General features: G+C 36.2%; 1 protein-coding gene across 10 annotated transcripts; it reads right to left on the bottom strand.

Annotated features, from left to right (window-relative positions):
* Positions 1–2: 2 nt before the first annotated feature.
* Positions 3–24842, bottom strand: unc80 (unc80, NALCN channel complex subunit). 10 transcript variants are annotated; one of them, XR_004581308.2, is made up of 51 exons: positions 24236–24842; positions 23841–23889; positions 22978–23004; positions 22002–22022; positions 21680–21825; positions 21457–21604; positions 21164–21395; positions 21003–21088; positions 20829–20912; positions 20703–20753; positions 20493–20623; positions 20153–20419; positions 19837–20012; positions 19608–19771; positions 19312–19454; positions 18064–18093; positions 16992–17121; positions 16669–16860; positions 16390–16531; positions 15937–16290; positions 14983–15430; positions 14779–14902; positions 14531–14708; positions 14310–14451; positions 14094–14203; positions 13834–14024; positions 13369–13584; positions 13166–13301; positions 12819–13088; positions 12495–12749; positions 11755–12244; positions 10976–11597; positions 10670–10850; positions 10430–10608; positions 9919–10167; positions 9493–9766; positions 9111–9418; positions 8620–9045; positions 8323–8541; positions 8090–8235; positions 7632–7959; positions 7148–7468; positions 6509–6746; positions 6181–6390; positions 5767–6117; positions 5486–5701; positions 4838–4930; positions 3324–3446; positions 2110–2258; positions 687–1822; positions 3–612 (listed from the first exon to the last, which is right to left on the bottom strand). XR_004581308.2 is itself a non-coding variant. In XM_034323353.2 (51 exons), exons 1-50 carry the CDS (start codon positions 24346–24348, stop codon positions 1241–1243), a joined length of 10461 nt encoding a protein of 3486 aa, XP_034179244.1. In that variant the 5' UTR covers positions 24349–24842; the 3' UTR covers positions 3–809; positions 1239–1240. The 10 variants fall into 10 exon arrangements, 9 of the variants coding, with proteins under 9 accessions (XP_034179244.1, XP_034179254.1, XP_034179245.1 ...); XM_034323353.2 differs by having other exon boundaries at positions 3–809; positions 1239–1822; XM_034323363.2 differs by having other exon boundaries at positions 3–1425; positions 1501–1822.
* Between the last annotated feature and the right edge of the window lie 221 nt (positions 24843–25063).

Raw genomic sequence — 25063 nt, 5'->3', positions numbered from 1 at the left:
ATTTAAGCATTTTTATTTCAACCGTTCTCCTTTTTACAGACAATGCTAACATAAAAATACTTAGGCCCGATCGTTCATGTGGTCGTAATTTCACTATGGTCGTCAAAGTATTATAAAATCCATATTTGGTAATCAGGAGACTAGGCATCTGTAGGGGTGCAGGGATGTAAGGGACACAGGGTGGTACCTGCAAGGCTTATAAAGAGAGAAAAGATAATAAATATTATAATTGGGAAGGGTGGTCCCCCTGAGGCCCACAAAAGAGGGATAAAATAATAAAGAAGTGGGAAGGGTGGGCCTTGGCCCACAAAGAGGGTACAATAATAAATAAAAGAGATGGTGAGACAAAGGCCACAAGAGGGATAAATTCATAAATTTCTCAGAAAACTCAGAAAAAACTCAGAAAATAAATTATATGTTTGACAAATAGATACGCACCTCTCGAAGAAAAGATTGACTAGGTTTTACCTCGCTCTAGATCGGTGGAAAGTAATTCAGTAAATTAAATAATAACTCACTTGCTTTTATTTATTAAGGCGCATGAAGTGAACACAAGTTTGTTAAACAATTATTTTAATAATTTTTCGGTCTTGTGCTGATTTTGACTGATTTCTAAAAAAATAGAATCAAAGGGAGTCAAAATTGTGTCTTTAAAGTTGCATAACAGGCGCGATTATTATACCAACTGTGTTCTGTGCATGGAAAAGTAGCCACACCTGGGGATGTCTGGAACCCCTAAAATCACGACCCCTCAAGAACAAAGGCATGTGCAGTCTTTTTGTACTTGTAGTCACTCCTACTAATCAAATCTAAAAATTGATATATTCATTGACAATGAACTTTTACTAACGCTGTTTTTCGTAATTATCTAACATCACCAATTTGCACTTTTGTCTCATTTGAATAACATTGACAAATAATGAATTGACAAATAACATTAGAGAATAGATATGTATGTACAGTACCTAACTCGAACCTAGGCTTCCCTAAAAGGAACATGGTAATTTCGAAAAAGGAAGATCCCACACATTATATCCAATTTAAGTTTACAAAATGAATAATATCAAAGGAAATTTTCCTAAGTAAACTTTCAAGTACGAGTAATTGAACCTCTTTTATCTCCACCACCATCTTCCTCAGGGTAATTGTACTAGAGACTTCCTGTTAACGATCAGAGGCGATCGATGTTCTAATCAGTCTCCTCATGGTAAATCAAATTACAAAAACCTGTTAACCACCTCTATATCAATGTATCCTCATCTTGATTCGGGAAAACCATCAGTAAAGAATGTTGGGACGTGGTCCTCTGACTGGAAGTCAACAACGCAGTTTTTTCTCCTCCACTTCCGTTGATGGAACACTCCGGTGAACTACCTTCGAATACATGAGTGGTGGTGCTGCTCGTCGAAGGTATGTCATTTAAATCTGGCGATGCCAAGGGTGGTGCTTGAACCGTACGAGCATTATTGTTGTTACTTTCTAAAGATACTAATTGCATACTGTACGATTCACGATAGCCGGATGTGCTGGAAGTGTCCTCGTCCCATGAGACGTCTGAGGTTTGAAGGTGAAGATGGTGGTGATGGTGGTGATGATGGTGATGGTGAAGAAGACCATGAAGTTGTTCGCTTGTTAAATTGGTGCCCTTCTCACAATCTGATTGACGAATCGACGAGCTTCGCCTCGAACGAATCGACGAGGAATCTGAAGGGATGCTAAAGCTCGAAGGGTCCATTATTGGTGTAGGTGGTGTCAGGACCGATGGTTGAGTAGTTTGTACTTGACTGACGTTGTCGATTGATTCTGGCTTTGATTGAGACATCTGAAAAATCCAGCAGAATTTTTGTCTTTTTGTAAAAATAAAATCTCATTTACTCGGTTAATGAATTCTGGTATATTAATTAGCGTTTGTGGCATTATGGTAGACAGACTAGTCCATGAAAACTGGAACACCTAAATATCTTCTTAGATATAGTCCTTGGTTTGATAGGAAAATTAATTTTTTAGAAATATCTACTTTAGATAATCTTTTACCAGAAGAAATCATTGTGTTTAGGCAGAAAACGATGATTTCTGAATGATTAGTTCTAGAAACTGTGAAATTGTTACCTCAATATGAGCTCTTCGGCTTTTTCTCAACCGGAAAGTCTTCTTGCTTTGACCCATAGATCGTTGTAATCGAGGTTTGTCTGGACGACATTCGCCTGAACTGTCCTCGTTTGGACTGGTCGGGCTCAGTTGACTCGTCATGGTCTCCCCTAATAAACATTAGCAAATTAGTTAATTTCGCTTCTGTCAAATATTACCCTCCATTCTGCAATCTATCCATGCTACTCTTCCAAAACTACTGATTCATAATTTGATAAATTTTACTTAAGTTTGCTATAATATTAAAATTATTTTCGTTATGTACAATATATATTTCTTATTAAGAATAAATTAAGGGAAAGTGAATAAAAATTAGTTTAGTTAGTGATTTTATTTATAATCATGCTTGTAATTGTGTTCCTTGAAGAAATAGAATTTATTAATTAATAATTCTCACAGAGGTATTAATTATTGAAGCACGAAGAGATAGGCTTGGAAGAATTGTAGAAGAAAGAGTTTGATAGTTACACAATGAAGAAAATAGAAAAAAAAGGAGGTATAAACAATATTTTATATGATATTCCTTTAGTAGTGATCACTTTGAATTTTTTAATTTATTTACAATAATTTTTCTAGAATGCCAATTCTTTTACATTAATTTATAATTTATTAAAGTAATCACTAAAAAAGGAATGGATCGTATATTATTAGCAAGTTTAGAGATGAATGAAATTATACAACTAATATATCTGAAATGAAAGTGAAAATGAAATGAAACATAATGATGATAATGATAGAAGATTATTATTACACATGCTACTGATTTGTATTCATGTCTAAATGCCTATAATGAGAAACATGTAATGGAACATACAAATCTAATGTTATACTATTATTCAATTACTTTTACACTGTTATGTGTGCAAGGATGAATAATGAATGAACTGACTGATTTGAACTGTGTGCAATTGTAATTCCTTTCTCTATCTATGATTTAATTAAACAGTTACTCATTAGTGTGCCATAAAATGTGTGAAATAATATCTATTATGTTAGAGAAAAGTGTATGTACATTTAAATTTGATAATTAATGTAAAATCAATATTTTATACAGTACACACAATTTAATGTTGCATCGTTAATACTACAATACTCTCGCGGGTTGCGGATAATAAGATACCGTGATCGGTTGCAACTATATACGTATTTATTTAGAAGAGTGGCTCGAAATTTACCTGATGAGTGCCTAAACTCTACAGAAGAGAGAAAGCGCAGTTTTGGCGCCTTTTGATGAGTTAATATAGGATGAGGCTTAACATGGTTACGTTCATCGTTAGTAGAAGATGGTTGAGATCTATCTGAAACATGCCACATTCAACGTCTAGAATGAACAGAAAAGAAGAACAAAAAAAAAAAAGTTTCAAGAATCCAAGTGGCCATATTATTTTTAACGTTGTATCTTTTATCATTAAAATTTCAGTATAAAATAAATTCACTTTTACCGCGTCTAATAAGCTGAAATAACTGATACAATTAAATACGAAGGAGATATAAAATTAACAATATTGTGTTTCGATGAATTATTGACAAATATACTATGCAGCTACATACTTTTTCTTAAATTGTTTACGGGGTTGCTTCGATTATGGAAGTTTTATGAAGTCTGAGAAACTAAAGGACAGAAACATCGACAAAGTAGTAACATGAAAATTGTATAGAGTATTCAGGAAGCAGACGTACACGCACACGCATACCAGATGATTAAATAAAAAAATTATCATGTTAGCCTGTATACTCAGGCGAGAGAGGAAAAGCGGTAGAGTCGAAGCAACTACGTTTCAGTAAAGTATTAACTAAGCAACGACGATAGGGTACCAACTGTTGGACATTACCATTGTCTAAATACTGCTATGTAAATTGATTAAGATGGTATACAAAACGTGACGGGAAACGATAGTATTAGTAGAATAATCTAGGAGAAACACCGTGAAAATGAGATTCTCATTAATGCTCTACTTGAACAGAAAACTAAGAAAAATAATTTATTTTAAATAAGAGAAACAGATATTGTATTCTTTTTTGTCCATACAACTGGAAGAAATCGAAATCTCTTTCGAATCTCTGTTCACGGAGGTAACGAGAAAACAGCAGCAACAAGTGTAATCGAGAGGGAACATATAGAAAGAAAAAGAAAGAAAAGTGAACGAGAAAAGATAAAATTACGAGATAAGGAGAAGCGTGATAAGGGAACACACCAGCAGAACGTTAATCATAGGTTGTGATAGAATTTACTGTTAGAATCCGCTTACCTCGGTCCCCTAGCTAGCAATGGAAGCAACGCAATGATCAATGTGTCAATTTACGACTAAATAAAGAAGACTGAAACGATGAGAAATGAGAAAATAAATTCTAAGCGATGAAAACGATAAGAAACTTCGGTTCGGAAACAAGAGATTTGTATTTAAAATAAACTGAATCATATTGTTCGCAAGCCTCGTTGTTGCTGAATAAAATGAAACGATTTGATCGTTGTAAAATAATAACATGGAGAAGCAAAATACTGCAATAGAGATTTTGCAAATTCGGTCGCAGTGCCCTATAGACAATGGCTCGATCCAACTGTGGTAGACGCTTTGTAATCGCTTGGCTTAGAGGAACAACGAAACATTTATGAGAGGCTTGCAGTCGCATTGTTAATATCTTAAGTCCGAAACCGTTTTGCGAAAAGGAGTTGAAGGAAATGGAATACCTGTCGTTATTTGTTGATCCGTGTGTTGTTGTTCGCCAGCGACAACCTCGCTTGCCTCGCGAAGGGTTGACGATCCTCCGCTAGTGCTTGATCCTGGAACATCGGCCATCGTGGTGTTAAGCGATCTTACAAGTAGTTCTTCATATTTTATAAATATTACTTTGAAGTAATATAGAGAAATTCGAAAAAGTGGCAATGTTATGAGGGTGAAGGTTGAAAATTGAGGAATCAAATAAGGTTTGTCCCGAGGATTAAGAATTCTTAATATTAAAGTTTAAAGGAGAAGGGTAGTTCATAGTAGTCCTCTCTCCCCCCCCTTCCGGAGATTTCTAATTTCCGGGTTTACACCTCCTCCCATAGGTTCCGGGGTTTTTGGCCCTCCCCGTAAACCTCCTCTTCATAGGAGGCCCATCTTACCCCTTGGGCGGTCCCGAGGAGACTGACGCTGTACCGGAGGAGGCCCCTTATATATAGGTCTACCGCGGCGCACGACCACTTGCGCATAAACGCTTACGCGGGAAAATTTGAATGGCCGTTTGTGTTATTATTCATATTTCTCAATTATATACTAAATATATAGTGTAATTATATGTTATTAACCACATATAATTAACTATTTAATAATAAGACATGTTATTAAAATCGTACCGCGTGCAGTTTGTATGCCGTTTGGCGGTGTGGATACTTGACTCGGTTGTGTCGTTTTTACAGTACTACTTGAGTTCGACTGGTGATTCATATGACCCCTGGATCCTAGATCTCCAGTCAAACGATCAATTAATGATAATCTCTGAGTTCGAGGCTGTCCTTCCGGTATGGAGTGCATGTCTGCGACGCTCCTTTTTGGTTCGGGTTGTGCTTCATCTGAATTATGTTAAAGAAAAATAATTTTATGCACAAATTTATAGTTTGTATTCAGTTTTACTTACCAAATTTTCGATCTTCTATTTCTTCCTTCAAGTCCTTCAATTCGTGTATAAGATCAGTTAACAGAGTGCCGCGAGATTTTGGTACCGTTTTAGTATCACCGTTAATCTTCGCGCGTATTGTGCTCTGCATATTTCTCTCGTGTTCTGAAATTGGTGCCTGGCCAATTTTATGAACGATAAACGGAAGCATTTGAATGTATAAAGCTGTGCGATGTGTCACCACGAATTCAATAAAATTCCACAAGTAAGTGGACGCTTCGTTTCGTTTATTTAATAAACGCATTGTGCGCAAGACTTTCGTCCATTCGGTCTTCAATTCCGTTTCGAAACATATCGTCATTATCTTTAGTGCTATAAAAAATTGAACAATACCCTTAAAATACTCAATTCTTTCATTGTAATAAAATTACTTACCTAAAAAGGCAACTTGATACAACGTCAACGACATTTTCGTCGAAGTCTTTGAATCTCTCGCCACAAATGTCAAACTACCCGCTCTCACATCCGTTGTGGTTTTCAGATTTTGGGTAGTTATTGGTATAGTTTTAGTTGTCGGTGGCCATAGAGTATTCAACACCGCTGTTAGAGCAAAATTGATGTCCGACTGTCTCAGCTTTGGTACATCTAAAGGAAATAATCTTTAATTAAAGTACTTTACCATTTCTCGGTATAGAAACTATCTGAGTACTTAGAGCGAATGTAGTCGTCGATTATTATTCATTAAGAATAATAATTGTTTTACCTTTCCTTCCAGTTCCCACACGCAAGAACAACGGTATTAATAAATTAAGTAACATATTCTCGGTTCTAGTTTGGGTAGTAAACATGGCATGAAGGTATCCTTCGCCGAGAGATATAACGTAAAGTGCTATCAATCGAAGTACCGTCGAGCAAAAATGTTGCGGCGGTATTTTGCTCATTAAAGCGGCCGAGGAAGCTGATGTCACATCTTCCGGTGGGGTATCTCCAATAATTAATGACTGTAGATAAATTAAAACTTTCAATTAACAAAAAATTAAATGTCTTATTATAGCTGCAACAATGTTATTCATTCTTTAATGTCTGCATACTTAAAGGAAATTAAGTGCAATTACGTTGTCTATCTAATGGGGTAGTTGCATATAGATACAATTATAAGTTCCATTGTTAACACTACAAATTTCAATGTTAATTTTGATAATTTTTCTTCCACATAGATTAATTAAATATCAAGTTTTTTATTGAAATTAATTAGCATATTTAATCCTTATTTGGATAAATGGTACCTCGTGCTATTATTAATGATACGAAGAAGGGTTAAATCACTTTTGCATAATTTATAATTGCAATGTAATTTTACATAGGTAAATTCTAATTTTCTCATATAATAAGATTGATATACCTGACAAGTAGTTAGCAGTGCTTTCAAATATTGAAAATGTGCAATGTAGGGGCATTTGGCCAACGTTTCATACACCCCTTTCAAGAGATCATTCGCGGCTGTCCAATCGGTATTCCTTCTAATCGAAGCTTTTTTATGAATTTTACTGAAGGTTTTATCGAGTCTTCTTAAAATATTCGTTAAGGCTGGTCTCATATCATCGCTGGACCAATCAGTTGATGGTAAAATATCATTCATGTATCGTCTTAAGCCACGACAACCCATCGTGCTCGCATCGTATGGAGATATCTTTAAAAGACTGTGCGCTATGTCTGCTAATCGCTATTAAAAATTATGATAATTATCATTTTTCATCGTTTTAACTTATCAACTGCGATTAGGATTAATAAATTCAAGGAATAGAAAAGTAATTCGACAAGGAAACTTCGAAAATTTATTTATCGGTTTCAAAATTATCTTTTATAAAAAATTAAAGTATACTTACTATGTGACACTTGGAGTCCAATAATTCGATCGTCTTTCCATCCTGTGACTTTTTATTCAATTCTGTTAAACGAGCTGAACATCTTGCTACAAAATCTCCTACCATATTTAACAATGTGTCTCGCGGACGACGAAATTCATTTTTATGACAACTTTCACTAGCTTCGTTATCTCGATCATAAATATTGCGCACCTTGGTGTGCTCTAGGTACTTGGTAGTATGAGTTTCATCCTCAAAATCAAAACCAGGTGAATATGGACCTTTGCCATAATTCCTTTGACTGGAACCTTTGTGCTCTGGACTTGATTTTTGAGGTCCATTATAGTACCTGAAAATAAATAATCAGATTGCATTTGGTAAACTAATAATAAATATTAAAAACGATACATAATGGCATTTTTCAAAAATGGAAGTTAAAAAAATTAATTTTTATATCTGGGAAAAGAAGTAAAACTTACTTGGTCAGTGCCTCAGAATTATTAACCAAAGTTTTCACAGCAACAGCCAATTGATGTATTATTTCCTTCTCAGTTTTTCCTTCCTTGTTATAAGTTGGAGATTGAATTTGCTGAACATAACACGGTAATATTGCTTCCAATGTAATCTATAAAAAAATGATTCTATAAACGATATCACGATAATTTTGCCATTATTCAAAGGTGCCGTTTAAAATTCATTCCTGCTGATTTACCAGCATTTGTTGCCCTCTAATTGAATCTGGCGCATAAGCTATCACCATCACGCAAAGAGATATGCAATCTAATACCGTGACCATTTCGTTCTCATCGTGATAACAAAAATCAATGGCTCTTAAAGGCTTCTCTTCCTTCACCAATTCATCTATGTTTAAAGGGTCCGGCGATGGAGTCTCCAAGCTCAATAATAAATTGAATAAACAGGCTGAGGGAACCTTTAAACAATTAGAAAGATATTTAATTAATATTCACGAATTAGAATTATCTAAAAATTAGAAGAATTTATTACATACCTTATGTGCTTCTCCATGAACACTCGTTTCGTCCGTATCCAAAATAGTAGAAACACTTCCAAACATCTGAAGAATAAATGGCTTTCGATTCATCAGATAAAATTGTTTCACAGCATACTCCACAGTGGTTGTCACCAACTTATTTGTCTGATGAGTGGAATACAATTGCAACAACGTCGGTATAATTAATAAATAACCATTCGTTGAGAAAATGTTCTTGAAATTATGTGCTGCGTTTATGTATGTAGCTACTACGTAACGCAAAATACATGAATCCTCGCTGTGAAGAATAACTGCACCGTTTAAAACGTTTAAAAAGAGATGGATGTCTCCTGAGTAGGCGAAATTGCCAGCCATAGCTTCGAACATCCTTGCGATTAATTTGACCCACATGAATTTGTGCATCACGTCCAGACCAAGAAGTTCCTAAACATTGAAATTTTAAACCATTCTTTTGTAATAATCTCTGAAAATATTAAAAGAATTCTCACCCTGCCTATTTCACCGCCTTTATACAAATCCAGGTCTGCTTCCAATGCTCTTCGTGGAAAGGAGGGTAATTTCATTAGTTCTTCATGAAGAAAAACTACCCTCTGCACCACCATATCAACGTTCTTCAAAATTGCCCACGTTAATAGGACCTTTCCAATTTCAACGAATTTATGAACCAACTCTTGCCGTTGCAAAGCACTGAACGCGTCCTCTTGTTTCATATGTACCAGTATAATTTCGGAGAATTGTGATTTACCTTTGAAGAAATAATAATCTCGAGCATACGACGACGGATTACGAATTTGATCTGAAATTGCAGACAGCAAGAGAGAAATATTTTAATCAACTTAAGAATTAACGAAATAACGAATCGGTACGAACGTGTTTTATAGTCGACGAGAAAATATTCTTGGTGCTTATTTTCTTCAATGTTGTAGAAATTCAAGGATTCCCGAAGTATCTGACCGAACTGTGTGTCTTCCTGCACCGGGAAATGTAATGGTATTCCTCCGGAATCCTGATCATGAGGACCATAAACTACGATCTTTTTAGCGGATGGAACATTCGCAGTTAATAAAATAGAAGCATCGCACTGTTCTTTCCGTAGTATCTGTTTCAAATCTTTAAACATTATTCCATGAACACTGTGCACGACCTGGAGGCAGTAGAATGTATTATAAGTTCGTTAAAAAGTAAAATCACGAACTTAATTATTCGTAAATTAAATTAAAAAATATTATGTGGATGGAAATTTAATGGATATACCTGAAATTATAAATGCAATTTATATTAGAAAAATTCAATTACCATCCACAGTATGGAAAGTGCAGTTCCAATTAATTTCTGCCCTTCTTCGTGAGGGGAGCGTACGTAAAACATAACGTAACCAATTATATAATTATACAAAGCGAATGCGGCCTGTTGGGGTAGCTTTGGTACGAATCGAATAAGGTGCCTTAAAATTTTAAACATCAATTCTTGCTTATCTCTGGTAAGACGTTCTAAAACGTAACGAAGAAACAGAGCACTGTCTTCCACCAAACAGTTCCATATGACCTAATAACAAAATTAAAAATACATATATATTTTATAAACAAGCTAAAGTGAACTAGATCGAAATTCGCTCTAGAGCCAACCCCTTTTCGGTCATTTCCGGTCAGACCGGAAGTTTTTCGATAACTCTTACCGTTTGGCCTGTGCAAAAGTGACAGAAAGTCTAAATAAAAAAGCTATAGCATCTTCTCACCCCCTTCTCAAGATTTTCAATCTTAAATACGGGTTGGCTAATAAAAGAAAATTGAATGCACCGGAAGCTCACTTGATATGCAACTTCGTAAACAGCGCTTCCATCGTCCGAAACAGCAGCATCGTCCAGCAGGTTGATGATCTGTACGATCGCCGAGCATAAAGAGGAAGGAAATAACGAAGGCGCGGATTGACCGTGATGGGACGTGTTCCTTGGTATAGTTTCACCTCCGTCTTCGTCCCCGACATTTCCTAAATTGAGAATTATCAAATGAACAATCAGTGGAATAATTCTGCACGTTTAATTACACACCTTCATCGTGGTCATCTCCGACAGGACTCGGTTCGTACGCAGCCTGCACGGTAATCGGTATAGTAGTGATTAAAAAGTTCTCTCTTTCTTCGCGTTTCTTGTCATCCTGTGCCTGTAAAGCCTTCTTTATCAGTTCCGTTTGTTGCTTCTTACGTGTTTTCGTAGCCGTCACCAGAGACCTCTAAGTAACAGTGGTAGTAAATTCTACTTTATTAGGGATGGTTGTCTAACCTACCGGTACTAACATCTAATAGATCTACGGCTAAGGTCTTTCTACAGACATCGATGGCTAGGCTACAGACTTACATGATGCTCCTGATTGATCGTCACTTCCTCTACTTTTGTTTTCACCTGAGGCATCCACGGTGGATCCACCACCGGCAACGATTCGATACCGATCTTCGGCGAGGGCAACGTAAATTCAATACCGGGCGGAGGAACTTTGAACGTCAAATGGGCGTTCTCTTCCATTCGTGGCCAGACTTGATACCGTAGCTTCCATAGAACTTGAAATCTCAATATGGCGTTTATCCGTACGCTGGAACTGCTGTGTTGAAGACCATGGTTCATTAATTCGCTCGCTTGATGCGGAGCTCGTACAGCTCCTACTATGAAGAGAGACGCTGCCGAAGCTGCGACTTCTTGATTCGATTCCAACAGAAGCTCCCAGGCGACAGGTAGAACGTCGACGAATAACTCCTCCGTCATTACCACCGCTCCTTTTACCAAAGTTGCCATGGGTGCGTGGAACACATCCTTCACTTGGGTCTTGATGTATTTTAGAATCGCTGAATTTTCTTTGTCCGGCTCCCCTTCGGACTTTTTCGACGTTTCTTTGCCTTTTTCTGAATCTTGGTCAGCCAGGTCTTTGGATGAATCGCGTTGGGCTAGTCTGCAGGATTGGGATCCATCCATGTTCTTCTCGATCCTAAGAAAAAAATATTTAATAAACTGGCACAGTGAAAACGATATTAATTGCAAGGTTTAGTAGAATGCACGATAATTTGTTAGATCTAGGGGTGGCCTTTCTAGGAGAGGGGGTACAAGTATAATCTTAAAATTTAATTAATAGAAAATTAAATTACTTGTATTTTTTCCCCACGCTGTCCTTCCTCCTTACTGGTGATACCTGAGTGCTAGTTTGTTCTGAAACTTTCCTACCACGTTTCTCCTTCTTACTAGCTTCCTTTTTCTCTGTATCGAAATCAAATATTCCCGTGCCGTTCAGAATTCCAAATTCCTCTCCGTAAATCTTCCTCACGGATTTGATTAACCTGCTACAGGCTCGCATTTGACGCCGATGGCAATAAGGATGACAGAAGTTCTGATGGGAACAGTAGAAGTTGAACGAATTGGCGAATTGTACTAGGACCTTCATCCAAGGAAAATTTTTATTCGTTTCGTCTGTTTCGTTGCTGTCGCAGGGACTCTCAGGTGGTTGATCGTCTATGAGGATCCCCGGTGATTCCTCTCCGCTGATTTCACCGCAGAACCCTGGTTCGGATGTGTCGCTCCTGTCTGACAATGAGCTCACTTTTCTTTTTGATTGGATCGAGTCCGCTCGTTTTACCGTATCTGATTATTAACAGATTGTTTATTCGTCATTTAGGTACACAGTAAAAATTCAGTTAAACAATCTTTCTAGGCCAAATATGCAGGGTGTCTATCCTAAAGTTGGTTATTCCTTAAGCATCAAATTTTTATAAAATATTCTATTGTGCATTTGGAATTTCAGATACTAAAAAGCACCGTACGTTTTTATTCTAACATCATTATACGTAATGATACTAATTAATTTGATTAGTAAAACGCTTAATGTACTCACAAGCCTCGCATTCGGTATCCTTGCCCTCTTTGGTACCTCGTCGAAGTTTCAAGCTTCTTTTTTTAAAAGAACCACTTGCATTTTCAGCTGTACCACGACGAAGAAGAAACGGTCGACTCTGAGGTGGTTGCACTCTCTTAGCCTTCTCTTTTTCAAGATTTTGAAATTCTTCTCCTTGAATGGTGACTGTTGATTTGCTACTACCTTCGGATTCATTATCTGGTTCGTACAGGACGAAACTAATTTTACGCTCCGCTGAAAATTTCATTTATATTAATTGTCATATCGTAATTAAAATAGATTTTCTGTTATTTGAATACTTACGAGCCACCTCGCGATCGCCCACGATGGATTGAAGACTCTGTGCAGACGTCTGGGAATGACCCATAGAGGAGAGCGCCATACTCCACCGTCGATTTGCTTCTCTACTGTACATCCGTTCCCAAGGTGGTGGACGTTCTTTTGTTAAAAGTTTATTAAATTTTGGTAGAGTTTGATACGTTTCTCTTAAAAATGCTGTCACTTCCAAAAGTAGAATACAAGCTGCCGAACGTAACGCCATGGGACACTGTGATCCATAACCATTTATACTAGCTAAGATAATAATTAAAGAATTTCTGAATTATTATACCGAATTGTGTACTATATTTATAATTATTATTAAATATTACCTTCATCAAGGAAATCTTCTTCTTCATCCTCAATGATTAACTCTCGCTGTCTGCTTTCATCAGACACCATTGATATCACTTGATCGACATTTTGTTTATCTTCCAATAACAATTCCTCTAATCGTGCCCCAAGAGCCTATATTTGAATATAAATCATATATTTAAGCATGTTTCTTGAATTAAAATGGTAAAATTTCAAGTACCTCTGCCCATTGATAAAACAATTTTCCAGCAGTGCGTTGCAACACGTGTACTCTGCTCAGCACTGTGGTAGCATTTCTATTGTGAATAGGCATCGATGGACGGAATATGGGAAAATTCATTTTCATCCAAGTTGGCCATTGTCCTTTATTGCACTGATGCACAAAGTGGGCGCATTCCAATAATAAACACGCTCGGGCGGCCACCGGTGCATAGGGCTGCATAAAAGATTATGCATCATGACATTTTTATGGTAAATTAGGTTAAATTCATTAAATAAATGTACAATAGCCAATATTAATATTTAGACATTAGAGATATTGAAATATTAGATCATTATTAATCTTCGGGTGGCGGACCATGAAGAGAACCCCCTATTCAAGGGTTAAATATTCTGTTGCCGGAATATTAATGCTGGCGATTGTACGTATTATAAACTCATACGAAATCAATTTAAATATTTTTACAAGATCTAAGATTGCCCCCATTAGATAATGATCAGGAACCGAACCCGGTTGACAAGTTTCCAATAAGAATGAGAATCTCAGCATTCCATCGTAGACTGGATTTCTAGGTACCAATCTTCTTTCCTTCAGTACTACGAATTCAGACTCCCTTGATGCTTCGCCGAATTCCATAGAATTCCTTCTACTGAAATCTAGGGTAAATCAATTCATTTAGCAATTACATGATTAGAAAACGAACAGGTGATTTATTGTTCGCTTACAACTTCCAGGTACTTCTTCTAGACTTTCTTTCTTCTTGCTCTTTCCAAAGCCAATATTAATCAGCTGGTCTTGCATTCTACGTTTTGCCTTCTGTAGAGTTAGACCAACACTAAACATATAACAATTGTAATTAACATAATGATTACCATAGGAGTCAATGGTAACTGGTACCACTGTTAATTGCTCTCATTTATTTAATTAAAAATTTCACTTACCCTCGTCCTGACCTGGACGCACTACGGTGGTGACCATAATGAAAACTGGATTGCCTAACAAAACTACCCTCAGTTGGTGACTCGCTGCTTTCATGACTATCAGTAGAATCGGTTCTGCCGTATTCCTTTCGAAACCAATTGACTGAAATTAATCAAAAAATATTTTATACAAAATTACACCGAAGAAAGTATGATACTGCAGAAAAATCTCTGATGTATACCTATGCCACCTATTTGAAAACGAGTCGATTTTCGAATTTTTCCAGAATTCAAAGATTCAATTCCTAAATTACGTTCACTTTGCCTTGGAGTGAGTATATGATGTTTCTTCCTCAAATTACCTAAAGGACTTTGGCTGACTTTCGCATTTTCTTCGCTTAATTCTGTTTCAAGAAGACTCTGAATAAAAGAAGATCATGTCACTGTAAGTTTAAAAACATGAATAAAATGAACATTTTTATATACATACCGCACACGTGGAGGATGTGCTACGTTTTTTAAAAAGAAACTTTCGAGTTCCTCTATCGTCTACGGTGTAACATGTATCTCCCCCGATATCCGCGTGCACTTCTAAATCTGACTGATGTATGTGTCTAAAAAGAATTAGGAATCTTCAAGCTTTGCATTCTGAAGATGGTATCTCGATACCAAAAGGATTACCGTATTTAATTACCTGATAACTCGAGTGGTTTGGACATTACTGTTGCACCTTTTATTAGGTCTGTCAGCAGAGTCCAAGATACCACTGAGAGCAACACGACGAAACACACCACCATGGACCTCCTTGACATAAGTCATAAACTGACGAAGATCACAGTAAAGGGTTAAATTGTCCTGGGATTTTAACTCTTTAAGCGATTTCACAAAGCGTGTAACCAGTGCCTTGAACACGCAATTGAAAATATGACCCTCTATACCCCGAGCGCTATGGCCGCCAAGGCCATAAGTCGCGGCTGCACTTCCGGTCCCTGTCGCCCCCATGGTTCCCGTGGTACCGCTTACGTTTGCACCACCACCTGTACCCCCACCGGCCATCGTCGTTCCCATTAAATTAGCACCAAAATTTGTCGCGTATCCCTGAGTTCCGGTCTCTGGTGATTTACTGGATCCTCGTTTCTGATCTGTTATAAAATATTCACAAGAAAATTGTTCAAACGAAAATTCAGGGATAAGAAAGGGCTACTATACGGTTATTAAAATTTCTTCATGCTAACTGGCTTTCATATGGCGGCTGGTTTTGGAAAATAAATTTTGCGGTTTAGTATTAACATATTGTCGATCGTCCAAGTTGCTCTGATTATTATTTATTTATTTTTATTCTAACTTAGAAGTTCTATAAATTAGCTTCGTTTTTGGAAATAATCTAGAAAAATTATTAATAATTATTATTTTGAACACTTGTAAATTTTTTAAACAGGTATTGAAAATATTAGACACCCTCATTATCCTGAAATAAAATATATTTAATTCATTAATGGATTAATCATGAACGATCGACAGTGTATTAAATTAGTAATGAACAATCATTCGTTCATATTTTGGCTATAGAATGAAAGATTCGATGCTAATGAATATGCCTAGCCATTTCCCTATCTCTCGATTTACTTAAGCAGAGATAATAACGAACTTGGATCCACGCAGAATCCGACGAATGCGTGAAAGAACTCCAAAATTTCCGGTATCGGTTGCTCCCGCATTAGTGATCTCAGGAACCGTGAGAATTGCTTGGAGCTGGCTCGATATAATTTGTTGAGGATCGTTTGTCCCTGAGAACGACAAAAATCTGCTTGTGGTCCTCGTATCCCTTCTGAACAACTATGCGGACAACCCAGATGCTTCAGAACTCTAATCACGCAGTTCATTAGCAGATTGTGGGATGAATATTTTGCTTTTTCTGGAGGATCCTGTCGATATTCCTGTTCATTCTCACCAGTATCTTTCTTCTTTCCACCTTCTGATTTCTCAACCACCGTTGTCGATTCTAAAGAAATATTAAATAGGCCACCAGTTCATCAAATAATTAAGAAAAAAATAATTAAACAAAAATCTATTATTATTCGTTACAAAAATATTTATCTACCAGCTATACTGCCCATGATTTCTTCACGGAGACACTGTTTCATTACTCCCATTTCCATTAGAAGTTCCACCAAATTCAAAATATTCTCACACACTCGTAATGTACAGCAGTTATTGTCTCGTAAAGCGGCTGAATGTACAGCCTAACAAAAAATGAAGATGATAAAATAACAGTAAGATTAATAAGAATTAAATGCAAAAGTTACTTCCATTTCATTTAAAGTCCTAAGTGTCTAAGGACTTCAGTAAAGAGAAGCTGTGTTCGTATTAAGAATCTCACTTTTAAAACCACTTGTAGATCAATGTCCCCTTCTTTAGTAATGTAACAAGAGGATCCTGGCGCTTCCGGTATTTCATCACTGGCATAAGTAATGTTAGAGTCTGTCTGCGATCTCGTTAGGCTTGGTTTCCTTTCCGAATCTAAACGACTACCGTGTATGCTAATAATATCTAATTGACTGTCGATCGAACCCTGTGAAAATAATTAAGAAAATAAGTTGCAGCGACAGAAAGAACCATCCACTCTTCAAATGATTAGGTTCGAATAAATAGAGAATGAAAGTCTGTCGATTGCATTAGAAGAGATTAGAAATAAATTCTTGCCTGTCGTTTCATGAAGTCTGGGGATGGCGCGGGGGTGTGTTCCGTAACTGTGATGATAGGGTTGGGTGCAGTGTACGATTGGCTATAAAATCGACTTTGTTTCCTCTCGATTCGAGTATCACCAACGTACCTACGAGTTAGAATTAATTAGACACACGATGCAAGAGATATTCGCATCGATACTCCTCATGCCAATTGCCATTGTGAATCCTAGCCAAGCACTACGGTCTGATCTCTAGGGTTCTTATCTACTTTGGTGCATATGCCATTCCACGTTGCATGCTCGATGCCTCCCTCAACGAAATTTTACTACATACGTTATCCCTTTCGTACTATGAAGCTGAGTATTTTCATTGTATCGATACATGTAATTGTTAGAAACAGGATCATCTCTAATATGCGAGATTCATTTCAACAACAATGAGCATCAAAAAATTAAAATAAACTATTTTTCTATTTTTCCTCTGTCACCCAAATGGATTTCACATATTATGAAACATCCTGTATGCAGGTGAACATTTTGAAAAATATAATAGCTACAACATAATTCACAGTGCAATGATAGAAGAAAATGATGTACAATCGTTATAGATTTCTTTTTATGCAACTTATTATTTACACACGACTTGATAATGGCATTTATGACCAATGGGCAAAAATAAATATTAGAAAATTATAAAAGTTATAGCTTGCAGGATGATGGGTGTACTTCTTAGGAAACGAATGGCATATATTTATATTAAAAATACTTTTGTGCATTTCGTGACGAATTATACAGATACTTGAGAAATTCTGGAGTTTCCATATCGTTAATTTTTCTTGTCATAAAAATGTGTATGTACAAGACGGATATAAAAATCGTTCAATTTGATAGACGATGAATTTGAAGAATAAGCACAGTAAATGACATGTTTACGGTATTCGTTGTTTCTTGCCAAAGTGCCGTGGCGGCTAGGGCGTGGTGTGTGTTTAAAGGATAATTGTGCGCCCTACCGGAAGCAGGAAGCTCGTAAAAGAAGCGTGTAACCGAGCTGCAGTACGGAACTTCCTCCGAGTGACGTTGATGACTTACCCTCCCGCGGTCAGCTCGTTAATCAAGCAGCTGAGCACGAGTTCAGGGGTGAAAAGGCGAACGAGAAGAGAGAAGAGAGAGACACAGAGAGAAACACATTACGCATAAGTCTTTTTCTTTTTTAACGAAACGGTTCGTCAAATTATGCAGCGACCCAAAACTGTGTTACCAAAGAAGATCGAATCGCTTTTCATTCAGATATAAATCAAGGTTTTATAAGATTTTTATAAATTGCAAATTTCTTTAATGAAATTTTTAAAAATGATAACTTTGGTTTATATCGTCATGAAAAGTCTATATATTCAATAAAATAACATAGTTTTGGGATGCTTAGCATAAAAATCTGATTATATATAATTCAAAATAACTGTCAGTGTTGGGTAAAAGATAAATATCTTCAAAAAAAATCGATGAAACCTGAAACAGTAATAACACAAGCCGAAACAGATGCATTTAAAATTTTCCAAAGAACCTTTCCAATCAAGAACCTTACAAAAAATAGATGCTTTGAAATTTAATTTTAATACACGACTAAATTATTCTAATTCTATTATGATTGATGTTATCGTGCTAATAATTAAAATAAGCATAATACAGTACTTTGTCTACAAATATTCCATATTAAAAATATAATAATAAAAGTGGCATCTATTGATGAAATAGACAGAAACCTTAAAACCCTGAAACCCTGGAAACCGGAAATCCGGTGAAGCCTACCATGCTCGGTGGCTTTCACAATAAATTTATTATATTAAAATAAACGTTATAAAAATGAAATAAGTACATTAAAGTGTACTCTTTCATATTTAAACGATAGATGCCATTTTTGTATAAAAATAATGTCAAAAAACTGTTACATATCATATGCTACCCAACACTGATTATAATCTACGATCAAATATAAAAATTCATTGTTCTAAAGGGATGCTTATCCCTTTCAGCATACATTTAAGCAAAACTACATCTTTATGTAAAATGGTTTATTCCAATTTGATTTTTCAAATATAATTTACTGTTCAACTAACGATCCATACGCACGCACATACACAAATTGAACGTAATCGAAAGAACGAAATTCACAAGGAAGTTAAAGTATAAAAATAATACGATGAAATATAAAATTATACGCGTGTATGTGGGTACGAACGAACAAAAAAAAATAGTTGTATAATAGTTAAATAGAAGAAGCTTCTATGAGATAAAATGTCTTTGTATATGATTGATTTTGTTTGAACTGTAAATACATACCTTAAACTGGGCATGCTTTTTCCTTTGATCAAATTCGTTGGATGTTTCATGTGGTCAACATCTTTAGCTTCAAAAATTTTTGAAGTGAACGATGTTGGTCTCGATAAGTGATTATCCCCTGTGTCCAGACTTCTGTGGCTCTCCTGATAACAAAATTTCAATTTTACATTATTTACCCTAAAATAATAAAATTATTGATATTGATCAGTTGATTGATTTTTATTGCTTCTTGTTAAAAGTCAATGCTTTACTATTATCACATATATATTTTTGTTAATTTTAATATAATTATTAACCTGATCGTATAGCATCTTTGGTTCTTCCTGGCCAATTTTCTCAAGTGCCTTTTCAGATTTGGATAACAATTTTGTTTCAACAAATGCTTTAAGATCAGCCATTTTCATTCTCTTCTTCGATTTCTCACTGGCTCGTCTCGTGTGACTTGATTCAACATCGTGGCCTTGTATTATAGAAACAATTAAAATAATAATTGAAAATTTTGAATAAAATTATCTTCATACGTACCGGATATCAAGGCAACGTCACGAACTTCGGGAACTTCCATGAAATCTTTCGCCACATCCTTTTTCTTACTTTCAGGACTCTGATAAATTGACACTTCAATTTTTGGTATCGGCAAGGAATTGCTACGACGACGTGGCATTTGTTGCACTGATATTTCTTCGTTTATCATGCGTAATCTATTAATTAATTATTGATTATTAATAATTCCTTTTTTTAATTTTGTTGCAGGTATCCAAAGAATCCAGGTATTCAGCATTAGTGTAAACATTGCATAAACTGTAAAAGGAAGGGATATAGAAAAATGATGAATAATTACCGCTGGTACAAAAATTGCAAAGCCCAATGCACCCCCTCTTCCTGCCATTGAGGAACGAAAAGACACCTGAGAACAGCTACATCGAGAAAAGTAGCAGCACGAACATCTGCATCAATAGCAGCACAACTACTCGTTAATCCTGTAGTAGAATCAATAGGAGCTTTTTGAGTGCTGGAAGTTTTTGGCTTGGCTGTATCCTGTGCTTCTTTTTCCTTTTCCTTTTCCTTTTCTTTATCCGTCTTGTGATCTTCTTTTTCTTTCTCAGTGCTTTTAATATGAAAATGAGAAATGGTAGACAATTCGATCAATATATTAAAAAATTAATAAATTTTTTACTAACCCTATGCTTATAGGCTTCTGAGGATATTGCCTGCAAGAGTCGAATGCTGAAATCGCTGTAACTTGTTCTATCGTTAATTTCGAGAAACCAGTTGTCTTGCCCATAGCTACATGAAAAATGCTAGCTTCACCCTAGAATTATTTAAAAATTTGTCAAACTTAGTTGCTGATTTTATAAGTCTATAAGAGTATCTATGAAAGTATCTCTCACCCCATCGAGTGCTTTTTCTGATTCACTAAGGGAAGGCAACCTGAAGATTACCTAATTACATATATTCTATTATATTATTCGTTAAAGTGAATTTAATGAAAAATTATTTATTGTTAAGGTACTCACTACGTGTTCATCCTCAGCACCAGAACTCTCCTCTGGAATCGTTTCTGGGAATACAGTGTCCTTTGGCGATGACACCCAAGTGTTCTAGAAATCATATTAAATAATTAGAAGACTATGCATTTGATAATCTTCGATTAAATTAATATTAAAATCTCAAATAATGTGAAAATTTACATCCTCGTCCAGCTGTTTTGACGACATTTTATCAACGCTTTGATCTGAAAGAACGCTAACTGACTGACTGGGTGGACTTTCAACATCTGGAAATCGTACAATTCATAAACATTTCTGTCAAATTGAATCCTTAAAAATAAGTAACCGTGAAAGTAACTCACTTCCTCCAACAAACACATCGTCAGACATTTGATGCGGCTTGGAAGCCTTAAAGGATCGACTCCATAAAACTTGCGGTTTGATCCTACAATGCGTGGTAAAGCAGGGTGTATCTGGATGACGACATTCGTACATAGCCGACCATATTTTCAAACCGTTCTCCAATCGTAAATTAGTTTTGAAGTCGATGTCTTTTAAATGATTGCACAGAGGCGCGAAGAGATATACAAACAGCTATGGAAAACGAATAAGGCGATGTAGTTAATAAAGGTGGATCGATTTAATGATTACTTACAGTCATGGTGGGAATAGGAAAGACATAATAAAAAGGATTTCCAGGATCAGATTCGAGTTCCGCGCATTCTTCAGCAGCGTCGAGAAGTATCCAATGAAGGATATAAAGAAGCGTCGTCTCCATAGCTCCGAGAGTTTGAAAATCCTTCCTTGAAGATTAACGAGAACAATTGACGGGTAACAGTCGTTGAATTTAAAAGGAAGAAAGAATGCTGACAACTTACCTATTGTGCAGGAGATTGGCTGCGGCATGGAGAACGTAGGGAAGAGCGGTTTGAATCAAACGCCAGCGTGGCACCTTGCCCAGTATCAAGCTCAAAGAGGGTGTTAGATCATTGTGCAGATCTTGAACCAACACCTTCTCGAGAGACTAAAAAGACGCGACGAAAGGTTAGTTAAATTGTTCATCGCTTAAAATAATTATTTTAGCTGAGGTAGGAAATTGAAGTCTTCAATTTGAAAATTAATTTCTACCTTTAGTAATTCGAATTAGAATTAGAATTTTAATATATTCAATTATTTTATTTTATTTATTGTTTTACTAACCGTGCAAGCTTCCTTCGTCTCCTAAATATGCGTTAAAAAGCACATCATTTGTATTAATACAAAATTATTTGAAATATAATAGAATGAAAAATTCAGAATTGTGGAAAGATACAAAATATTAACAAGAGAACAAGTAAACACTTGCAACAAGCTACGATGCAAAGCTGTACTCATTAATAACAAAACTACGTACGTATAATTATTGACAAAATCAGTGCTGAAAATTTGTTCAAAAATTTCTCAAATTACATTTCAAGCTACACAAGAAAAATTCATAAATACTAAACATTGCTAAAAATATGAAATTCAACGAATGTCACAAAAATGAATGCAATATAAATATCCAAAAAGTGATGAAAAATGTTTAACTAATGCATGAACTTACGATACATTCAGTTCCAGTGTGGACGGTTTCAACAACATTGAAACATGAACACAATATAGGGTGTTATATAAGAATTTGAGTGGTAGGGAAAGCTGAACAGAGGTATTGTAATTAGAGATCTAAAATAACCCTTTCGTTGCGGGAGATTCCAATGCCAGCGTTCATTAGAGACGAAAAATTTGTAGGAAAAATAAATATTCTTCAGAATAATGAAAGCAAATGTAGCATTGATAACAAATTTTAAATAAATTCAATGGAAAATTTAAAAATACCATTATCAAAGATAAGAAGGTATAAGAAATTATGAAGCTTCCCTAAAATTATTGCTTCTTATGAAAAAGTTATCTAAAAAAATCGCACAGATTTACATATTAATTAACCCACTATAATAGCATTGAAAGGGTTAAAAGATTGTTGGGTGCTAAAGCAATTTACAATGAAAAGCATGCAACATAGCGGGGTGGCTTTTGAGAAAAGTAGGTGCTCTCTAATAACTGAACTGGAATTAATTAGAGAGATAAAAGCGTTTAATTGCACAAGTAGGTTTACAAATGCGAAGGCAGGCAGGCTATCAGGCTTTAGCGAACTTACATGATGGCCTGGCGCGTGTTGACAGAACTGCAGGTGACACGTGGAGGCGGCAGCGTGGAGGAGGAGGTTACTTTTGTTAGTGCAGGTCGGGTTAGGTATTGGAAAACAAAGGGTTGATGGGATATGGGTAATTAGGATTTTGCACGACATGAAATCCAGCGGTACTTCACGAGAAATTATTCTCTTTGTCGTTCTCTTTGTAACATTGAAACTTTGAATTCCATGAGTGCAAGAAAGCTAAAATCTTTCTGGTAATTTAAGACAAATTAATTGCTAATTAATTAATTTGTTAATTTTTCTTTTTCTATAACTTTGTGATTAATTTTGAGACTCGTTCGTTAAAAGATTCTTTATGACACTTGTTATCTCGAGGAATTTCAAAAAACCAGATTCCCAAATGAAGATTAATGAATATTAAACTGACAATATTATACTTTTTACATGTTTTTTAGTAAATATTATATAACAAATACACAATGATGAATAAATAAGGCAGACTTCTAAACGAAAAGCACAACAAACTCGTTAAGGACAATCACGAAAGCGAAAATGTTGGATAGAACGATGTTTCGTTCCTCCGTTTATTCATGGAGCAGAAGCGTTTCTACAATTTGGAAGTTTCCTTTTTATGAATTGAATCTGTTGGTTGAATTATCGGGAATATCGTGTCTCGTGCTGTAAGACTTTATTTAAAACATAATTCGGTTATATTAACTATAATATTCTGTAGGATTCTTTGCTATAAAATTCTTTCATACACTCTTTCCGCGCTCTCATACATTTTTTATAATACTGCATCAAAACTCACACACGCATCTTTCATTCTTTTTGGCGATTTAGAAGCAAACATGTTAGTTTTTTACCGTGCAGGATGCTTCGTGAAGTTTCCCAAGTTTAGCACGAATGAATGGTCTGGAATACCGAAAAATAACAAAGAATTTTCTATTACTTCGTTAATGATAATTGCTTAATATATTCTGCAGTACCGATCAAAAAATTGAGATCATTGTTTCCTAGGATCATTAATCGTAAGAGGCCTATAATTATACGCCATTTTCGGTTGTATACTTTTCTTTTACCTTCGAACGAAAATACCCAGTAGAAAGACCCATGTGTAGTCAGACAATTAACACGTCGATGAAAATGATGAATATTTTAAAAGCCAAAAATGGTCTCAAATTTTTGACCGATAATCCAACAAAAACGAGCCAATCTTACGAACAACCGAACAAGATATTTTCTCAAAGTATCATTATACCTCAACTGTCTCCAGAGGAACATCTGCACCGGGATCGGCAGAGCATGTTCCTGTAGGTTTCCATCGACGGATCGACGATTATCCATGTTTCCACTGAAAACGTCTAAAACCATTCGAACCCTTCCATTTGAAAAGCCAACGACGGACCAAGAAGAGGATCTACCGAAGATAATCTATGGACCATAGGTACTTGGAACCACGTGTCTCACCTGACAATAGTAATTATTCTTTCCTTCGCTTCCTAGCGACATGGGCCGGTTTTTCTACGTCGCGGATAAACACCCTTCGGAAGACTCACCCTGTCAGCCGATCAATCAATTGCCTCTCAATATCGTAACAAATCGTTTTCTCGTTTGATTAGAATTTCAACACCGTCGCGCATCGATACGATCAAGATATTGATATATCGAATGGGACGAAGATAATTCTTTAAATTGGTCGCGCACTGTTCAAGATCCTTCGATAATTCGAGGATCATTCGACGTGGCGACGGATGCAAAGAGGAGCAGCACCGTGCAAGGAGAGGATCACGTGCCACTCGGCCTAGTGACACAGTTGCATCGTTCTCTTCGGCAGGTATGCACTCACCAAACGGTGGATGCACCAGCACGGCAGGATCGTGAGTAACTGAAACACACCGTGGACGTAATGCTGTTGGAAAGGATGGGAATGCGCGCGCTACTCTCGGAAAATCCAATGCGCCGGTCGTTCCATCGATCAGCCCAGGAATCTGCTCGCTGGACCACCCCTACTTTACCAGGACCGACCCACCCTTCTCTACCAACCCACTTACTCACCCAGCCCTTGCTCACCTTGCGTCAACAAAAT

This window comes from Osmia lignaria, chromosome 11, assembly GCF_051020975.1.
Source record: "Osmia lignaria lignaria isolate PbOS001 chromosome 11, iyOsmLign1, whole genome shotgun sequence".
NCBI classification, from domain to species: domain Eukaryota; kingdom Metazoa; phylum Arthropoda; class Insecta; order Hymenoptera; family Megachilidae; genus Osmia; species Osmia lignaria.
This window is presented reverse-complemented; position numbering and strand designations above follow the sequence as displayed.